Source organism: Phymastichus coffea, unplaced genomic scaffold (genome assembly GCF_024137745.1).
Source record: "Phymastichus coffea isolate CEN01 unplaced genomic scaffold, Cenicafe_Pcof_1.1 PCOF00003, whole genome shotgun sequence".
Lineage (NCBI taxonomy): Eukaryota > Metazoa > Arthropoda > Insecta > Hymenoptera > Eulophidae > Phymastichus > Phymastichus coffea.
The window spans coordinates 4053323-4067708 of NW_026706814.1; the positions used below are offsets into that span (position 1 = coordinate 4053323).

At 36.5% G+C, this 14386-nt stretch overlaps 1 protein-coding gene across 2 annotated transcripts in view; it reads right to left on the bottom strand.

The window, feature by feature from the left end:
• Nucleotides 1–14386, bottom strand: part of LOC131664499 (sodium/potassium/calcium exchanger Nckx30C) — a 506423-nt gene that overhangs the window by 68368 nt on the left and 423669 nt on the right. For both annotated transcript variants that reach the window (XM_058935664.1, XM_058935654.1), the window contains exon 5: nt 4537–4789. In XM_058935664.1, coding sequence (XP_058791647.1) covers nt 4537–4789 — 253 coding nt within the window. The remainder of the gene's footprint in view (nt 1–4536; nt 4790–14386) is intronic.

Genomic DNA, 14386 nt, shown 5'->3' on the forward strand with positions numbered 1-14386 from the left:
CACTAAACTTAATCAAATTCACGGCCGATCCATTGTCAACCATGAACACGGTCCACTTTTTACAGGTCTCCGGTATACGAAACCTTACTCTGGTTGGCGCATAGATCTGATTATTTCCTGTGCCAAGTCCCCAATTTGAGGCAACTGCGATGACTGGTTCGTTAACGATTGCGGATTCTTTAGTATCGTCATTACTTTTGCCGGGGGTACTCCCGGTTTTTCGGACGTCGACACTTCCTGAACTTCGGTCAACATCGTCTTCGCATTCGGTTGAGCTTTTTCTTGGTTCTGACGGCACGTCTGACAAGGGCCCGTTCCATTCACCACTGGGCGAGCCCCATCTGAGTTTAAATTACTAGCAGAATTGGGTTGCTGATACTTTGGGTTAGGTCTAAGCTCGCCTCTTTGCTGCTGGTCGTAAGCTATCGTTCCATAGCGTTTTCCAGACGGATGATGATAAGAGTCTGTATCCGGGTTATATAGCCGTCCTGCGTGTGGTCCACTGTCCTGATAATTTTTGTAGCGAGGCTTCCAATTCCTATTTTGATTCGGTCTCTGCCCTTGGGATCGACTCTGTTGCTGTCCTTGATTATTCGCGTATGGTTGCTGTCCTTGATTCCTTTGTACAAATAATTGTTGGATTTCAGCGGGTAATTCGTCCCACTCATCCTCTAGCTGTTCCTCTTGGTCGTTTTGTTGATCTTGAACATAGTTAACATTGAGGCTGCGCAATAAATTCGTCCATTTATTAGGGTTCCACTCCCCATTCCTCGCTCTTGATTTATTTCTGGTTTCTATGCGTAGTGCTTCCTTATAGGCATCTTCCAGGGTTCTGGGCTGTTTAATATCTACTAAGTCCCCAATCTCCTTTGGCAATCCATCTATGAAAATCTTGACAGTCGAATTGCGCATCGGGGTCATCATTGTCTCGGTGTAGTCCCCTCCGAGCTCTTCTTTCAAGGCATTCTGTGCACAATTCAAAAGGATGTTTATCCTGTCATGAAAGTCCCCAACAGTGTCCCCTTGTTTCATACGCAGGCTATGGATTTTGGAGTCGTAGTAAGCGAAGTCCTTGCAAGGCGCGAATCGTTCCTTTAGAATCCTGATTAAGTCATCAACTGCCTTAATGGATTTTCCATAAATGCAGTCACGCGCAGGTCCTCGTAGCTTAGCAATTAACAAGCGGACAAAATTCTGTTCCTACGGATCAGTAATCAACGCTCTTCCATTGCGGATATCCTGGATAAAGTCCTTAAGGGGCACATTTTTTCCATCGAACTCCGTAATCCCTTGTATTATATTCTGTAGGGTAAAACTTGCTGACATATTAGTTAATAGCTGGAGGGTCGCCGACTCCATTTCGTTATGGTCTAGGTCCTAGGTCCTATATTTTTCTTCCTTTTTTTTTTATTTATTTTATTTATTTTATTATTTAATCAATAATAAACGGATAAGGCTGATAATACAACGGTTATAATTTATTCAAATAATCATTGCATTAACAAAATACCAATTATAATTACTGATTAATTATAATTAGCAGTCAATGATTCATTCGAACAATAATCATTAACAAAATAACATTTATTGTCCTCGATCACCAACAACCCGTTATATAGATCTATAAGTTTCCACTCCAATAACCAATTTACACCACTCCATCAGTCGTCAACCAAATCACGTCAATAAAGCATTACTCCCAATAAATATACCATTCCTATGGCAATAAATACCTTTAGTAGCAAAGGTAATCGTAAAATAATTAAGGGAAATTTCAATAAGCGAACGGCACGGGACAATGCCAAGGGTCAGTCCCCTATTACAGCAGAGAAAAAAAGAAATAAAATATTTCGCTGACCCGCATGTCAAAATCATAAACGACCGTCCATAAATCAAGGATATTTTCTAAGCCGCGTTTTCACTTTCAAACATTTCTAAGCGAAGGATCACGTTGCTAATGCCATTCTGCCAACTAGTCACGAAATGTGGGAACGGAAAAAACGAAAGGAGACTCGCCCGGTTTCAGACGCGAACGCTCTGATTACGCTTACACGATTAAAACGAAACTCCGACGAATTGCGTGTGAGAGAGGAAAAGAAGTTTTCTCGCGTCAGCGGCGTGGCTTTAGCTCGCTCAAAAACGAGCGTCCTGTTGCCCGTATCGCGTTTCAAGATATGAGAGAGAGGAAAGAGAGGAGAGAAAAAAAAATTTTAATATTACTAACGATGAAAAAGACGACGGATTAATCAATATGAATTAATATAAATTAATACGCGTCAATATACCAACACTATGCAATACATATAGTATTACATAATTATATATATCGCACACTAATGAATATATTCTAATAAACTATAATAGATATATTCTAATTACATTAATACTCATGCTACCCAATACACAAATTTATATAGTAATTTAATAAACTATCAAAAATGTGTCAACGCGAGGGAAAAGCGAAAAATCTAAGCCCGCTAAAACCACGCTCTGCTACCAATTAATAGGTGACAACTCGCGCGAGGCGAGTTTGTCCCGTTGGAAGGCTCTTTTAACAGCCGAGCGGCCTTGGACTCGGGCGGTAGTCAGGCTTTCGGGCACCCCGACCCGTTCGCGTTTCAATAATAAATTTACGTTAATTATAAGTTGACACTCAATATCGTTCTTGTAAAACAAATAATTAAACGTTTATAACGTTTTTTGGTTATTTGTTTTAAGCAAATTCGTAATGGCTATTCTCTCCGATATAGCGGGGAAGCATATGAATACACTTAAACTTGTTTTACAATCATAATATTTATTCTAATTTCTTTCGCAACATAAGTAGGTTGAACAAAATAGTAGTAGCATATAAATTCGCAGACGCGTAATTTTTGTCTCGCGCTGTCTAGGATTTTTCCCGTTACATAAAATTATAATAGTATTACTTACTATATATTAGTACAATCAATGCAATTTGGTCCAAGTTATTATTTGGTTTGTGATATGGCCAATCACCTTTCCGTTTTATCTGGTCAAATTCAATCGGTCCAATGAGTTTTTACTATGGTGTAGTAATGTGCAGGACAATGATAGTCGCTATAACTGTATTTCTCTAGTATCCTCTTGATCCGACAATGTAACAACACGCAGGAAAATAATGATTCCCGTGATTTTCTATTTATACAAAATTATTAAAACAATCGTGCTTGATACTTCTAATACACTCAGACTTCTATTACAGTTTTAATTTCCGTAGAAAAATATGCGGCCTTCTTAATTGAGCGCTCGCTTCTAACTAACTGATTCCGCCTGCTCTGCCTTTGCTGGTTTATTATATAGCCTTTGTCCTTACCATGCCGTCTCTCTCCGAAGCGTATACGCTTCGGATGTTTTCGCTTCTCGTGGCGGGTCGTCTTACCTAGCTAAGCACGCGGGCTGCAGCGTGCAGTCCCAGCATGCCGGCTCAGCGTGAATCAGCCTCCGCCGCACATTCCCACCAAGTCGCGCACATGAGTAGCGTCAGCTATACTATGTCCGAACGGAAATCTCGGGTCCGAAATATTATTAAGCAAAATACAATTATAATCCAATGAAGTGTCACGTAACAACACGTATGTTAATACGTGTATTCGCCTTAACGTCAGCTGACTTAACTTAATTGTCTTCGATCAAACAGAGTTGAACTCACCTTAAGTCACGTGCCTTGTGATACTCGATGAGTTTTAAGTGTAATCGACTTTGCTCCTAATCCACTTAATCCCCTAGCTGTAATCGGATTAAAACCTAAGCCTTTTTTAATTGTTTAAACTATTAGGAAAAATTATATGACGAAATCGGCGAATAAGTTTAATAGATTTTATTAATAAAAAATCTCTACAGTCTTTGTCGGGCCGAAAGACTGACGCACGCGAATAGGATTTACAATTAAATAACTTTCGGTGAGAAAGAGAGAGAGAGAAGATACGAATATTGGCGCGATCTAACGCTCGACGCGAATACAAAAAATTAACGCTAACACAGTTGGACAAAATACCAAATGTATTTTGTCACGCGATAATTAAGGGAGGTGCACCTACCCTGCGGTGCAATTACGGTGATCTGCCGTAATTGTTGAAGCAAATTAAAGGTGCTCCTCAGATCAGAATCAGCTGTGCTGTCTCAATCGCAAATCTGCTGTATAATAGCTGTTGCTTTTGCTGCTACTTCCGTGATGCTGCTACTGTCGCTGCTTCCTCACTCACCCTTGCACACGTATCCAAAATCCAAGTAAATTTTTTAATGGTAAATCGGTGAAACACTGTGCTAAACTATTTTGGCGGTACTACACAAGTAACAGCTGAGGCTTAACTGCTAATTCAAAAGATCGCGCGCCCCCTCTCTCTCTCAATACTTAGAACTAACGCGCGAAAATCAGAATCGCGAACGGTTCGATTAATTCAATCGACTACCGTTGCAATATATATATATATATATATATATATATATATAGTTAAAAACATGTGTAAATTGAAAATAGATAAGAGTAAAAAATTATATTGATTTCAATCTACTCACCCCACTGTAACATCAAAAATATTACTACCAACAGAACTAGATATAGCCATATCTCCGAAACCTTTTCTTGCAACAATAACACTGGTTATAAGATCAGGTATGCTAGTTCCTGCAGCAAGAAATGTGAGTCCCATAACTTCAGGGGGAATCCTGACTGTATCACCAGCAACATTAGCCCACCACACCATAAAATACGAATAAGCAGCAATCCAAAAAATAGATCCTATAAAAGTAACAGCGAAGAATTTTTTCCCTGTAAAAAAATATGAGTATATAAGTTGATTCAATGGTTACATCTAATAAAACTATAATGTAAATGACGTTATATTAAATTTTATCAAAGCAACTTTAACTCGATATACCTATTTACATAGATTATTGTTATCGAAATTTATAATTTTTACAAATCAATTTATATTATAAAAACCAATATAGCTATGTTAATAAACTTCTGCAATAACATTTGTGATATACGAGGGTCGTTTGAAAAGTCCGTGCAAAGTCAGAGAGATGGCGCTACTAGTGCGTATCAAGGTTATTTTTAGTTAGTGGCATATCTTGGAAGAGCACACACCAATTTTCAGCCAGATCGGCCAATTACTTTGCGTTTTATATGAGCACAATGAGCACATATGAGCACAAATTCATCGTTTATTGGATCGTCATTATTCATCGTTATTGGATCGTTTGAAAACCGAGTTGCTAGAGAAACGTCCACGATTGGCCCACAAAAAAGTCCTCTTCCACCACGACAACGCGCCAGCTCACACCTCAGCAGTTGTAGCCGCAAAACAGATGGAGATAGGGTTCCAACTCGTTTCACATCCCCCCTATTCTCCAGACTTGGCTCCGTCGGACTACTATTTGTTCCCTAATATGAGAAAATGGCTGGCGGGAAAAAGATTTTATTCAAACGAAGAGGTGATTGCAGAAACGAATGCCTATTTTCAGAGTTGGACAAATCCTATTATTTGGAAGGGATTAACAAACTAGAGCAGCGTTGGATGAAGTGTATAAGCCTAAAAGGAGACTATGTTGAAAAATAAAAAAGATTTATTAAAAAAAATCAAGCAGTTTTTATTTTTGCACGGATTTTTCAAACGACTCTCGTATGTACTTTTCAAATAAACCTACAAGGGAATCACCCCAACCCGACCTCACCGATTTGAATGATTTTGGGATATGTTGTAGTACTTGAAAAAAAATTAGATACGTGTTTTTTTTTATCGGCCTAATCAGGGCTTTTAAGGGGTGAAATCTACTTTGAAAATCAATCCCTAAAATCAGTTTTTTTAATATTTCTCAGCATCAAATGAATATTTTTCAGTAAACTCAACGTTAAAAAGTTTCTTATAAAAAGGCCTTTTTAAGGACATAACATTTATACCGAAGGGTTGCAACCTCCTTTTTAATAGGGGTAAATATACTATTTTTTGTACTGTTTTACGACATTTTATATAGTAAATTAGCTCGACTGATTTAAAAATCGCACTGATAATGAGAAAATACCAAAATTAAATTGACGTGTTTCCGAATTAAAAAAAAAAATGTTTAAGGGGTGTTTCACCCCCCTAGAAACCACCCCCGTCAAACTATTAGCAGGTTAATCCACCTAACCCTATTCCTAAACCTAGGGATAGGGAAACAAGTTTAGTCGTTTGTTATTTCTTGAAATAATTTAATCCTATGCATGAGCGAGTTACCTCAACTAACCAACCTGTCTCTAACCCACCAAACTCCCATAAACCACCCTTACCGAACCACATGCAGGCTAACCCAACTAATCCTGTAAAAAGCAACTTTAGTCGTTTGTTATTTCTTGAAATAATTTAATCCTACGCCTGAGCGAGTTACTTCAACTAACCAACCTGCCTCTAACCCACCAAACCCCCATAAACCACCCTGATTAATTTCTATGCCGTACGTGGGGTATCCCATTTTTTTTTGATAAAATATATCTGTAGCTCAAACATAATTTGTGACAAATAAAAATATACATTTATATCTCGATCGTGCACTATCATACCAGCTGCTAGCGACTTTTAAATTATCAAACGTGTATTGGCAAATTTGCGCAATTATTTCTCGGTAAGTTCCATTTTTATTAATTGTTTTCGCCCAACGTTTAAGTTGACTTATAGATGAAACTTTTTTGAATCCATGTTGTACAGTATCCAGTTTTAAGTTTTTGTTTTTTCCGCTCCTCCAAAATTCTACGGCTCTTTGTATATAATCAAATGTGATTTGTTCATCATCATTTGCGCACTGATTTGTTGGTGCAAAATCAGGATCAGGAAAGTGATGTTGAACTTCATCTACGATTATTTCAGCATCAGTATCTTTATAATCTTCATGAAAATCTAACGTCTCTTCAACAATTATATTAATATCATTAAACTCATACACGGCATCTGATAGGTGACAGTTCGCGCGAGCCGAACTTGACCCGTGAGTAGGCCTTTTTAACAGCCGAGCGGCCTTTGACTCGGGCGGCAATCAGGCTCTCGGGCACCCCGTCCCGTTCCCGCGTCGATAACGAAGTCTTTGTAAATTCGAATCCGGGCTCCCGATATCGCGATCGTGAGATATTCGTTCGGACGTAATCGTATTTATTTATCCGTACTCGGTTATATATACGTATAATAAGCAATAACGGGGAAGCATATGGATACACTCAAGGGGCGTTTAATAGTACTTGTTAGATTTATTTTATAAACATTAAGTACATGAATAAATGATAAAGCGGAGATAATAAAATGATTAGAGCTATATATAGACGCGTGTTCTTCGCTTCGCGTTGTCTATTATGTATGAACAATATGGTACTTACTTATTTTTTTTAAATAAGGTTATTGACAATCGGTCATATATGTATATACAGGGTGGCCCATTTTAAGTGATCCACTCAGATATCTAGATTGGAGTGAGTTTTATCGAAAAAAGTTTCAGATGAAAGTTACTCAACTTTGAGGGGGCCATGTTTCTATGACCTTGGATTTGACCTTGGAGGTCATGTTCAAGGTCATTTCAAGGTCAACTTTGTTTTTTTAAATAGGAACCCCCATTTTTGACCCCGGATTCGGAAAGAGCGGGAAATTTTACGTCCAAAACGGTATTTTTAAATTTTTTTTCATGGCCTAGAGAAGGTCGATTTAAGGTCAAATGCTTGAAAAACTGCCTAAAAGCGTTTTTTTAATTTTTAAGATATCGAAAAATGACCTCTACAAAATTTGTTCAGAATAGAGTGGGCCACCCAATGCACCAAAAACCTTTGACCTTTAACCTCATTTTGAAGGTCATTTCAAGGTCGAAGTGTTTTTTGTAATGGAAACCCCTCTTTTTGACCCCGGATTCGCACATAGCGCGAAACTCAACACAATACCTTATCCAAACGTCGGATTTCGCGCTATGTGCGTATCCGGGGTTAAAAAGAGGGATTTCCATTACAAAAAACACTTCGACCTTGAAATGACCTTCAAAATGAGGTTAAAGGTCAAAGGTTTTTGGTGCATTGGGTGGCCCACTCTGTTCTGAACAAATTTTGTAGAGGTCATTTTTCGATATCTTAAAAATTAAAAAAACGCTTTTATGCAGTTTTTCAAGCATTTGACCTTAAATCGACCTTCTCTAGGCCATGAAAAAAAATTTTAAAATACCGTTTTGGACGTAAAATTTCCCGCTCTTTCCGAATCCGGGGTCAAAAATGGGGGTTACTATTTAAAAAAACAAAGTTGACCTTGAAATGACCTTGAACATGACCTCCAAGGTCAAATCCAAGGTCATAGAAACATGGCCCCCTCAAAGTTGAGTAACTTTTGTCTGAAACTTTTTTCGATAAAACTCACTCCAATCTAGATATCTGAGTGGATCACTTAAAATGGGCCACCCTGTATATACGGTTCTATTTATCGGTGTTCTCTCCTGTCTATTTCAAATTAAATCGTATGGTCCGTTATTTGTATATATCTATATATACTATAATTAAATATCCCGTACTTTCAGATAGCGTGCACAAGAATAACGACTTTGTTTCCTGGACTTTTATTATTACTATATCTCTGCAGACGTGTACTGATTTAAGCTTTCCAATTAAATTTTAGTTTACTGCAATTATGATTACTCCGAATATTATTTCAGAATAATACTGCACGAACGAATCAAATTGAATATACTTCAAACGGTGAAATAAATTCAGTACTGCGGCCTAGTAGCTCTAGCGCTCAGCTCTGACTGACTAATTCTAACATCGTTGTTTTCGCCGGTTTATTATATATCCTTTGTCCCTTGCATCCGTCTCTCTCTCGCGCATATGCTTTAGACGTTTACGCTTCTCGTATCGGCTCGTCTTACCTAGCTAAGCACGCTGACCGAAGCATGCTGTCGCAGCATGCTGCCGCAGCGTGAATCAGCCTCTGCCGCTCATTCTTACCGAGTCGCGCACACGAATACTGCTAGCTATACTATGTCCAAACGGAAATCTCGAGAGCGAAATATTATTCGACAAAATACAATTATAACACAATGAAGCGTCACGTAACAGCATCTATTAATATTTCTTTCAACTTTTCTGACAATTTAATTTCTTTAAAATTAATCTCGCTATCTGGTATTTGTAAACTTTGAAAATATGCTAATAATAAATTGACTACGTTCAAAGAATTGATCTTCATGTTTTAATCTAAAAGAAAATCGAGATATAAATACTCTTTTTTACAGTTGAAGAATTTTACAAAAGACAAAAGAAAACCTAGTCTATAGATAGAATTCGATCATACGTTTTTAACAGTTATATTTCACATATTTAAAAATCAAAATATTTGAATAAAATTATATATGATAAGTGACATAACTACTTACGTAGTAGACAAAAACTTTTCTTCTTGATATGTACTATATTTTTGTGTTCGGGAAATTTGTATGTAAATATAGAAATAAGTTTATTTATAAATCCAACATTATAAAAAACCTTTAACTTTTTAAATACTTGACTTTTCTTCAACTACTATGAATAATGAAATATGTATCGGATGTCTTATTATCGTAAGGGGTGGAGATTTGATATAACTTATCTTCTTCGAGCCATTGATAAGACAAAATTGTAAATAAGATAAAGTGTACAGCAAAGTAAAGTACCAACAAAAAGTAAACTAAACCACAAGTGAAAATTGAAAAACTAAACAGTTTATAAGTATAGGAATTGAGACTATAATAACTATTTATAACTATTAATATAATCAATTATTTGTTATAATTTCTTTTCTCATTGACAAATTGTAAATGATTAAAAAAGAAATAATAAATATATTAAACTTCCACTTTTGAAATTAATAATTTTTAACTGTTATTACTTGTTATTTTTCTTTATTACGAATTAACTTTACATTTAAAAAATAATAAATATTATTATTATTCTTATACACAGCTATATCTAATACGATGCAAATAATATTTTTAAAAAAACTGATACTATAACTGTTACTATTAATTTTGAAAAAACAAAATAGTTAATAATTATTTATAATTTTTTTTGGTCTCAAATCTTATATTTATAAGCCGTTATTAATTATTATTATCTTTTTTGTATTTATAATGAAAAGAAAATAATAATTATTACATAAAATTTGTAATACTTGGGACGTCTTTTTATGCAACATGAATGTTATTCAAGAAATACATTTATTTTTCGCTATTTATATAAGGTTAGTACGCATGTGGTTCGGTAAGGGTGGTTTATAAGGATGGGGGTTAGATAGGTTAGGGGTAGGTAAATAAAAGGTATGTAATTCAGCTGGGATAACTCGCTTATGGTGTAAAATTCAATTATTTGAAGAAATAGCAAACGACTAAAGTTGCTTTTCACAGGATTAGGTGGGTTAGCCTGCATGTGGTTCGGTAAGGGTGATTCATAGGGGTTTGGCGGGTTAGAGGCAGGTTGGTTAGTTGAGGTAGCTCGCTCATGCATAGGATTAAATTATTTCAAGAAATAACAAACTACTAAACTTGTTTATCCTAGGGTTAGGTGGACTAACCTGCTGATATTTTGACGGGGGTTGTTTCTAGGGGGTGAAACACCCCATAAACATATTTTTTTTTAAATTCGGAAACACGTTAATTTAATTTTGGTATTTTCTCATATCAGTGCGATTTTTTAAATCACTCGAGCTGATTTACTATATTACATGTGTTACGTGACGTTCCATTATGTTATAATTATATTTTACGATTAAGATTTCGCTCTCGAGAATTCCGTTCGGACATAGCAATAAAACACTATAGCTAGCAGTATTCGTGTGCGTGGCTCGGTGGAAATGAGCGGCAGAGGCTGATTCACGCTGCTGCAGCATGCTGCGACAGCATGCTGAAGTCAGCGTGCTTAGCTAAGTAATACCAGCCGATTTGAGAAGTGTAAACGTCTAAAGCATATGTGCGAGAGAGAGAGAGAGAGAGAGAGAGAGAGAGACGGAATGCGAGGGACAAAGAATATATAATAAACCGGTGAAAACAACGGAGCTTGGATTAGTCAGTCAGGACTGAGGGTCAGAGCAATTAGGCCGCATTATAGAATTTATCTCGTCAACTAAAATATAAATTGAGTTTGATTTGTCCGTGTTATTTGGCGTCATTATTTTAGTTAATTGAAAGCTTTAGTTCAGATGACGTTAGCAGAGTCCTAATGTTAATAAAAACCCCAGGAAACACAACCATTATACAGGAAATTCGTTCACGCTAATAGGACCGGAAAAAATATCTTAATCCACTGGATACATAATTATAATGTATATATAACGGACCATACGATCCACTCGAAAACAGAAAGGAGAGAGGACCAATAAATAGGAAATAATATCAATATATAAAGTACCGATTGTCAGTAACACTATTTAAAAAATAAGTGAATACCATATAGTTTATAAATTATAGACAACGCGAGGCGAAGGACACGCGCCTATATTTACTTATATCTTTTTCTATTCCCGCTCTATCATTTATTCATGTACTCGAGCTTTAAACAATAAATTTTATAAGTATTATTGAACGTACTCGAGGATATCCATATGCTTCCCCATTGTTTATTCTATATATAATTGATTACGGATAAATACGAGGGTGGTCCGATAAGTACTTAGCCTCACCGCCCGATGGCGCCACTCTCGCAAAAGTAATATTCTATCACGTAGTACAACCTTCTCGATGGTTACTGTCAAGATTTCAGTCGGATCGGAGTTGTAGTTTATTTTTGAGAGCGTGTGAAAGCAAGTGTATCCGTTGATTTTTGAAAAATGAAAAACGAGTAGTATCCGTCGGTGATTCGATTCTTATTTTTGGAAGGGAAATCTCGCAGCCAACTCAAAAAGCGCTTGGATGCTGTGTACGGTGACTCTTCTCCTTCGATGGCGACCGTCCAAAATTAGTTTAACAAGTTTCAATGTGGTCGCACGTCGATTTTTGAAGAGCCACGTCCAGGTGCTCCGAAAACGGCTACCACGGAGGATAACGTGACAAAAATTCACGATCTCGTATTGGCAGATCGACGATTGAAGGTGCGCGAGATAGCTAAGATCGTAGGCATCTCAAAAGACCGCGTGGGTTATGTCCTGCATGAAATTTCGGGCATGAGAAAGCTGTCGGCGCGATGAGTGCCGCGTTTGCTCACTCCGGACAACAAGCGCAACCGTGAGACAACTTCAGAGCAATGTCTGACGCTGTTTAAGCGCAATTCGAAGGAGTTTCTGCGTCGTTTCATAACAGTCGACGAAACATGGATCCACTGGTATATACCAGAGACCAAGGAACAGTCGAAACAGTGGACTTTACTTGGCGAAAGTGCTCCGAAGAAGGCGAAGACTGCCCCATCGGCCGGAAATGTGATGGCCACCGTTTTCGGGGATTCACAAGGTGTTATCTACATCGACTACCTGGATAGGGGCAAAACGGTCACAGAGCTGTACTATGCCAAATTATTGGGCTGATTCGACGTCGAATTGCAGAAAAAATGGCCCTATTTGGCGAAGAAAAAAGTGCTCTTCCACCATGACAACGCACCAGCTCACACCTCCGCCGTCGCCATGGCCAAATTGGTCGAAATAGGCTACGAACTGCTGCCCCATCCACCGTATTCTCCAGATTTAACCCCGTCTGTTAAGTGACAACTTTTAAATTCACTTAATCCTGATATATGTAATAATGTAATGTAAAAAAAAAAGAAAAAATTTATATGTATTAGTATTATGTATAATTGCGCCGCGCGTATTAGTCGTACGCATTTAGCGCGCGTGGGCGATTCAGCGGCCGCGTAGTAATGCAGTGACTGCGTAGTAATACTCTCGCGCTGCATTACTGTACCGCCCACACCTAATAAAGCAGTCTCGTGCCAGAGTTAATCACATCCAGTCGTGCCACAGTTCAATTCTCTTGAGAATTACGTAGTTTTTATTCAGTTCTTTTGAAATTTTTGTCCTTGTTTACAATCAGTTTTCATCTCAGTTTCTTGTCAACCAGTTTTTATTATTATTAAACGTATTATCATATATATATATATATATATATATATATACGTATACAGCGTACGATCAGGCAAATTCCAGCACAATTACTTATTGTAAGGACAACAGTTATTATAAGGACCAGCTAAAATAAAAGATTATATTTCTTGGACAAATATTCTAACAATATACACATATATATATATAACTATATAAATTCAAGGACAAGTTTATTAATAATAATAACAAATAAACATTTAACAAGTAAGTCACTCAAGGTGCATTATTATAAAACTGTCTTCTTCTTACTTATTTTTCTATAATAATAATAATAATTCTTGGAGTAATTACCATTTGGCGAATTCCACGTATTCATTTTGTGTGTAACTACATATATATATATATGTGAATACATATATACATATATGTGTGATTAATAAATTCTTAATTATTTTGGCTTTGGCATTTTATTCTCGCGATTTTTTTATTTATTGTTATAAATACCGCTCGCTCCGACCGGTCGGACTAGCGTCATACGACCTCTACGAAAACGTCGTATGATAGCCTACGCTGACGAAGTGTTTAACAATTAAGCGCGTTGGCAGATAATATGATATGCATGTGTATAAGATAAATAGTACGTCTGCGATATTTTGATTATATTTAAAAGAACTTAATTTCAAATTGCTCGTCAAATGTAGCCACGAATATTACATGGAAAATAATTTTATTTTTTTTTAGAGTTATGTAAACGTATTGATATTGAGTAATCACACGCTGTAATTTGTTTTACGGATATATACTATATCGCCAAATTCACCATAATACCCTGTGAAGTAATCTTTACTAATTTACTTAATTACCATTTATGTCCCATAAATATACTTATGTATAAATTAAATTTATCAAATAACTTGCGAGCGTTAAGTGAGCGGGGCCTCATACATGCAGCAATTCACCACATCGAGTTGTAGTGTCACTCGTTTGCTAAAAGTACACTAACGACGTGTGTGTCTACCCGAAACCACGTCACAGATGGTAGCAGAGCGTGGTTTATTGCTGTTTTAACCCTCTTAATTAATTAATTATTAACTTTTAATATAAAAAAAAAAATTTAATTTTGATATAAAAAAAAAAAAAAAAATATTTACCAAATGGGTGTATAATTTATACTCGATACCGTCCCCGAAATAAATAGTAATATTAAATAACACGTAATAAATTACGTTACGTTAACGATTTATAAGAACGCACATTTAGAATATTCAGTTTTAGCTAATTAAGTATATATATCCTGAATCATATATATATATATATGATTTAACTATATATATCTACCTTAAACCTGTAAGCGATCCCTATGATAA